Source organism: Buceros rhinoceros, unplaced genomic scaffold (assembly GCF_000710305.1).
Source record: "Buceros rhinoceros silvestris isolate BGI_N320 unplaced genomic scaffold, ASM71030v1 scaffold17085, whole genome shotgun sequence".
NCBI lineage: Eukaryota > Metazoa > Chordata > Aves > Bucerotiformes > Bucerotidae > Buceros > Buceros rhinoceros.
Genome location: NW_010412455.1, coordinates 1 through 7520, shown reverse-complemented (window position 1 = coordinate 7520; position 7520 = coordinate 1). Strand labels below are relative to the sequence as shown.

The window sequence follows — 7520 nt, the reverse complement described above, 5'->3', positions numbered from 1 at the left end:
CTTTCAGATGTTTTTATTCAGATTCACAATGCACATAAGCCTCTCTTTGTTAAAAGGCCCTTTGGTATACAAAGAAAATTATGCCTTAGGCAGCTACAAGCTACAGAATTAAACACCTTTCTCTACAGGGAACTTTTTCTGAATCCCAACATTGATACACTTAGTATCTCTCATCTGTATAATATGGCATTTCCTTGTTTCTACTTTATATAGAAGAGGCACAAGTTAATACAGAGATTACACTAAACTATATCTGAACTTGAACTTAAGCTCTTGTTTAACCTGTGTATAGATTTTCAAGAGTGTAACAGGGTTTGGATTATCCTTAGTTCTACCCAGACAATAAAACAAGAAAAAAAAATTCACTGAATTTTAACAGTGTTTTTAACTAAATCCCACACTGATGTCAGGAAGTTAGTTCACAACAGATCTTTGAGAATGCTCTCCATGTTACCACATATCTGTATGAGACAAAGAAACCTTTCATACTAACGCTTATCCTAAAGTCATTATGAAATGCACAAAGCCAAAGTGAGCTTTAGTAAGACCGCTAAAGGAGAAAAAAGTGGTTCTCCATTTATACTGACATATACAACATAAATACATGTAACCAATAGAAAGAGGGTAAAAAACACAATGAAAATCAGCTTGTATTTATTTTTGTAAGCTTGGTAGATTTTTTATATTTCAACAACTGTTAATGTGTAAAGACACATGCAAACCACTGAAAGGGCTTCACATAACTATTACTATGAAACAGACTCATTCATGCAAGCAGGAACAATGACTACCAGAGAATATTTATCAATTCTCAAAATCCATATTTTGTTCAAGTCAATATGCCATTAGGTAGTTTTAGGTTAAGTTTAAATTTACCCAAGGAGGAATACAGCTCAAAGCACAAACAACTTCAAGATACAATGTAACAGAAGAAATCTGCCAGAGTGGTGGGATAAAATCTGTTCACAGTTAAACATTTTTTTTTCAAATTCTAATAGACAGCACCTGTTTTGTTTGAAGTGACAAAATGTAAAAACAGCACATTAAATTCTGTGATTTCTAACAAAGAAAGGTATATGCAGAAATGTACCAAGCTCTCCCAAATCAAAAGCAAAGCCAGGATGCATAAATGACAACACAACCTTTCTGGAAGATACAGCACTTGGGTTTTCATAGAAACTAAGTTCTTAATTCTTACTAAGTAGTTATTTCATGCATTAAGCATACAGCACAATTAAAATAGCCATACATCCACCACCAGACAAAATGTAACTTCAAGCCCAGTTTTCACAACCGTGCAGTTCAAGCACACGGTTTCACCACTTGCCACGGATGTTTGCTACAGCCTCGTGCCAACTACAGCTTTTAGCTTAGGAAGTGGTAGTTCTCAATTACCATCACAGGGCTCAAATTTGATCCATACTCTGTGACCCATTATAGAAGTGCCATTACATCGAAGGTTGTCAAGGGCAAGGACAATTTAAACTCAACATGAAACAAATTAACAAGGTATTTTTCTCACCTCCAATAGTACTTTCTTGAAACTCATGAAACTGTCCTTTCACAAAGCGAAGCACCAAACTTGATTTGCCCACTGCAGACTCTCCTAAAAGTACTAGTTTGAACTGGCAAATTTTATTTCCAGCATTTGGCCCATTGGGTCTTGTTGCTCCTCGATTAGCCATGCCCAAGTTAGAAAGAAGTCCTTTGTTTCAACCTTTTGAAAGCAAGTTCCAGGATTCAGATCCCAGCAGTGCTTCTGCCAGCAACAACCTGTTTATGAAAAGACAGTGGGTAGTATTAGATTTACAAACCAAGTGCGAAAAATCTAATTCACTAATGCAACAAGTATTACATATGAATTGTCCAAGCATTTACTGAACTCCATCATCACTGTTAATATGTCAACTACAGACAAAATCTGTGACAAACGAACCAGTTATCTTCTTCAATACCTAAGCTTTCCATTAAGGCTTAAATTAGGACATTAAAACGGACCTATGTTTCTTCTGGCAAGAATTCAGTCTCATATCTTATTATCAAGATTGAAATATAAACACAGAAGATTCAGATTTCTGCATTACTGGCAAAATATAAAAGACAAGAAATATTTTCTTCCATGATTTTGCTATTGCTAAGCAATATTCCAAAGTCAGCACCACTGAAGAATGCTAAGAAGTTGAGCAAACTGGGAAAACTCAAACACCACATCAAGTTCTTTGCAGGTATACTTCATCGATTCACTCCTACCACATATATCAAATGCAATTTCCTTAAATAAAAGTACAGCCATACAAATCATTAATACCTTATATAGTTAACAATTGTACTTCGAGAAGCAAAAATAAAGCCTTCCAACTGTAGAAAATAGATTGTTTTGACCAGGAGGAATTCCAGATCACTTTGGGTAACTATCAATGATGATAAATTGCTATTTCCAGGACTAAACCAAGTCCTAGTAGATCAATATTCACAGAGAACTTTATGAAGAACAAGTATAAACACTGTATTTCTTAAGTTTACCTACTCTTCTTTCAAACTCATTTACAAAACCCCACAGTATTTATTCATATGGACAGGGAAACCATTAGACTCTGCTGGTATCACTTCCGAGCCTAAGATTTCTGCTTTTACACACTTAACAGTAGATATTAGATCTTTTTGCAGATAGGCATGCTGCATGAAAGACTGACATAATTTTCTGTATTCTCTTTCCTCCCAGCTCCCACAACAAAATTCCAAGTGAGGCCACAGGAAATATACCTAAGTGACAGTAGCTAAGCTTTCACTGAGAGAAAAATCTGCTTCTGCACTTCTGCTAAAAAACCTCAAAAACAAAACCACAAACCAAAGAACAATCTCTAACTTTGTCCTACTTCAACTGATTATTTACTTGAATTGTGCACGCTTTGTGAGGATACAGCACTTCTAGCATCTAGGACACAAGCAAGGCAATTTAGAGCCTATTCTCCTAAAGCAGAATATGGCTTCAATAAGTATGTTGCACATAAGTATGTAAGCACACCGACTACTTTCAAATGTCTTCTTGCTCTTTCTCCCTTATAGTAAAACAGCCACATTTTAAATCAAGCAGTAGCCTTTAGCCACCTTCATGTTTCATACCAGTTAGCACATACATCAGGCACTTGAGTATCCCAGTTTGCCTCACACCTAGTCCAGACACTAAGCTTTCCTTCTCCTTCCTAACTTTCCCTTTTGTAAACTCAACACAAGTCCTCAAGAATCCTCTTTTCTGTAAAGTGCTTCTAACACTTCAGCAGAACCCAAAATCGCCCCACCCACTAACAGACTCCCTTACAAACTAAATTCCATGCAATAATGAGAAAGAATTCTTAGCATTATTTATTCACTAACATAACAGTTGAAAAAAATGTTATTTTATTTCTCATTGTAAACAGAACTTGAACACAGGTCTTAGAAAAAAAATATTTTCAACGTCTTAGGAGACATTATTTGCTCATGTTGCTCCTTTTCCCAAACCTCTCAAAATATAATTTAGCTTCTTCCAGTTAGGATCTTCCAATCTTGTATTCATATCTGCCTGTCCTGACTTTGTGTCCTGTTTGACTATTATGATACCCTTAAATCAACAGATTTATTTTTATTTTAGTTGCACAACTTGATCTAATAAATACCAAATTTTAGATACATGTTCTTACAAACACGTGAAAGTGTACCACATGAAGCAAAAAGCCCCTGCATATCCCACTACCATTACTATTACGTACCATGATAATTACATACTAAAATTCTTCCTTATTAAATTAATTTTGGTTGAGTATTTTGAACACAGGAATGGATCCAGTTATTTTTAAAATACCAGATCTTCCATCCTTACAGCATAAAACAGTTCATGCACAGCCAGTGTGTTGGCTCTCAGGCAAGGCTCTTCCCCCTGTACACTTCACAAGTAAAAAAGGGATCAGTGTCAACAGTTAATCTCTCCCTAATGGCACTACAAGAAAGCAGCAAGGCCAAAATACAGGTAGCTCAGAATACTGTTAGCCATTTGATTATATTTTCCTTTGGAAAAGTATCGCATAAAATTAAGTTATTTTTGTTTTAAATTGAAATATACCTGTTTGCTGTAGCATTCTAGTGCATTCAAATAACCATGAAATAATTTAAACCCCTTTAATCTTAATTCTTCACTTGTTTTTCTAGACTCTACAGCATTAATAAAGACATAAAGACTGCAACCAATAACTATGTGAGTTAGTACTCTTTAGAGCACGTGACTTCTAGATGACACACAGTGAGAAAATCAACCCACTACACTGGTTACTTGCTATGACTACTTTTCTTGCCTACTGTTTTCCATATTGAGAGCAAAAGAAGGCAAGACAAAAACAGGCAAGAACTACCAAACATCTATTTATTTCAACTGACCATTTACAGCTTGTAATTGTTCAGATCTATACCACTGACAAAACATTAATTACTACCCCTTGCAAAACTCCTTTAGAACCCAAAGCAGAAACAGGTTGTCAAGAAAAATACTCAAATCCATTTTTATAGATGCCCAAGCTACAGAAGCAGTAGTTATCAGGGAATTTCAAAGTTTAGAAACCCTTACAACACCCCTCCCCCCTCCCCAGAAATCATTCTAGACACTCAGATACCATGTACAAAAATAACCAGGTGACAGAGATCCCGCTACCTGAGAGGAATGCCATCAAGTACCAGAAAAAAACTGCAAACATAATTCATTCAATAGCCACATCAATATATCTAATAACTTAAAAATAAACCCTACTACAGTCATACCACCTACTTTTTAACAGCTTGTGATTAAAAAAAATCATGCAGGACTGAAAACTTGGTAGAGCACAACCAGATGATTTTTATGTATTAAAAAAGTCAGTAACACCTCCTATAAGTGTATATGGAAATCATAATCTTTTCAGGTTTCAGATGATACTGAAACTGTTCAGTAAGCTCACAACATGGCAGCATACGAACACAAAAAATGAGAAAAGATGTTATTAACCTGAAGACAAGCAGTACTACAGTTTGACGCAGCCATTACAGAATGTTTTTGGCCTGTTCTTTCACATTTATGTGCTGAGCATAGCACCTTACAAGGATTTCAAAGCAGATTTCAGTGCTACAGACTCCACTCATGCTCCAAGCCTCAGGTCACACTCCGCCTCCAGTTCCTTAAATCTCCTGTATAACATTAGCCCTCAGGATGGTAAAAAGAGTACCACACAAAAGAGGAATACTACATCCAGTACCCTACAAACACACTGCAAATTCAAGGGGGTTGACAAATCACCTTCCAGACAATTCTGAACACTTACTTCAAGGGCTATTTCTTTTTACCCTTAGTTTTGGTGAAAATGCCCAGGAAAATACCCAGTAAGATTCACACCTCCACCCCACCCCTATTTTTGTATGCTAAGCAAACTTTGTATTCAGTAAGTTTGGAACATGTGAAAAAGAAAAAAACCAAACCACAACAAACAACACCTTGATAAGGCATTTTCATTCATCTACACAAATGCGAGTACACAACTGTTTAACCTGAACCAAGCCTTTAAACTGATAGGTATGGAAGTTACGTAAAGGAATTACTTGTATAAAAATCTGCTAAGGAAAATGCTGTGAAAGCTCCTTAGATGGATGGCTTCAAATGGATAGATATGAGGGATATTTTCTTACTTCTGTGGATTTGGGCATGAGAACTCCATCACATGTTAAAAAACAAGGCCCGTTTTGCAGCCTTGGGCACTACAAATACAAAGGTACTTCTGGTATGTAGGAACTTCCATTATTCTCTGTAACTACCCTCCGCAGGCAGAGCAGCTCCATGCTGAAATGCCAGGACAACAAAGTTTGAGCATGTTATTAGGTACGTACTCCGGTTAATCCTACCAAGTAACTTGTCAGATGCTGGATATTCTCATCACTCTAGAAGAGAAACTTATATACTGCTGGATGGTATTTGTCAACCAGTTTTATTTATGAAAGAAAAGAGTCTTAAGTATTTTAACAGATCACCACACAAATTTTGTTATGTTTGAGTCGGTATACGAAATACCAAGAGTCCTAGCCAATACCAACAACCTCACATTTTAACACCATAATTCACCATCGTGTAAGCATTCAATCAGTGCCTATTTTAAATGAAAGCTAATACACATGTATCAAAATAACACTAGTAACAAAAACCAGCCTACTGAAGAGATTAAAACAGCTAACACTCTTCTACAATGAATGTGATTAAGTGCATAATCAAATACAAAGAAAGAAAAAATTATCATAAAACCAGGAACATTCCACCACTTTTATATTTCACAGCAAATGACAGTGTTTCTTACCATGAACGCACCTAGTAATTCCTAATAAACTTCTTCACATTTGATGAACACAGGCAGACCATACAATGCTGAGAATCCAACCATCATCTACTTTAAATTTGTTTATACCGGACTATCGTGAATGTTTTAAAAAGCAGAATGTTTTAAAAAGCACTTTATTTATTAGGCACTCACTAGGCACTCCTACGAAACAAGTTTTTTATTATTCTCTTCCAGGTTTGGCAGAACTAGTGTGGCATCTTTACTGCAGCATTCAAGACACTGATATGCACAACTACCAAAATGCTTGTCACGTGTGAGCCAGTTTATACTGAAACATAATGAGACAGTAGGTTAAATAAGCGAATCAACAGTCACTGCAAAAAAATCATAGCCTTCCAATTAAAGATAATAATAATCTCATAAGATCATATGAATTATGTATAGTACCAATTGCTTTCAGATAAACTGGTTCATCATACAGGAAATGTAAGTAATGATGACTGTACTGTCATTGTCTCTAGCCATCGCACTTCAGCCAACATCTACCTTTTACCTGACATCTCTTATTACAGAATAACAACACACACATTCAACCTAGCCTGCCTGCAACTCTCAAAAGCCAGTCACTACCAAACTGGAAAAAACAAGATGCCATGCTTTTGACTTGGTCTGCACGTTACATGGAAGAAACTGATTAATTTCAGATGCTTAATGAGCTGTTCATCCTCTTTTCAATCCCCAGGCTCTCAAAGAGGCATAAGATTAAGAAAAAAATCGAAAATGCTGAGAATAGCTTTTCATGGCCCTATTGTTCAGAACATTTTGATAGCTCTTAAAACAATTCAGCCGACCTCTAAAACGCAAGAGAGAATAGGTTTCCTCCCCCACTATTATGTAGCTTTATGTTTAGTTTCAATTTAGTCTCATGCAGAGCATACCACTACACTAGGCCTGTCAAGATCTCCAGGATGGCGACGTGTCCTCCGAGTATTTTACTCCCCACCTTATTCACCGTCCCTCCTTCAGCCGCAAATGAAAGGGAAAGCGAAGGACCCATCACCCACCCCCTTCCCCACCTCACACGCAACTCCCGAGGAACAAGCCCTGCCCTTGCAGCTGGACCCAGAGAGGGGCAACTCGCTGCAGAACAGCCCGCACGCAGGGCAGGATCCCCACCCTCTCCTTCCCGCTGCG

The 7520-nt window shown here is 36.9% G+C and overlaps 1 protein-coding gene across 2 annotated transcripts in view; it reads right to left on the bottom strand.

Moving 5' to 3' along the window:
- Positions 1-1776, bottom strand: part of RAB5A (RAB5A, member RAS oncogene family) — an 11633-nt gene extending 9857 nt beyond the window's left edge. Inside the window, exon 1 of one of the 2 annotated variants that reach the window (XM_010136407.1) lies at positions 1523-1776. In XM_010136407.1, coding sequence (XP_010134709.1) covers positions 1523-1685 — 163 coding nt within the window. In that variant the 5' untranslated portion in view covers positions 1686-1776. The remainder of the gene's footprint in view (positions 1-1522) is intronic. The other variant, XM_010136408.1, reaches the window with a different exon arrangement.
- Between the last annotated feature and the right edge of the window lie 5744 nt (positions 1777-7520).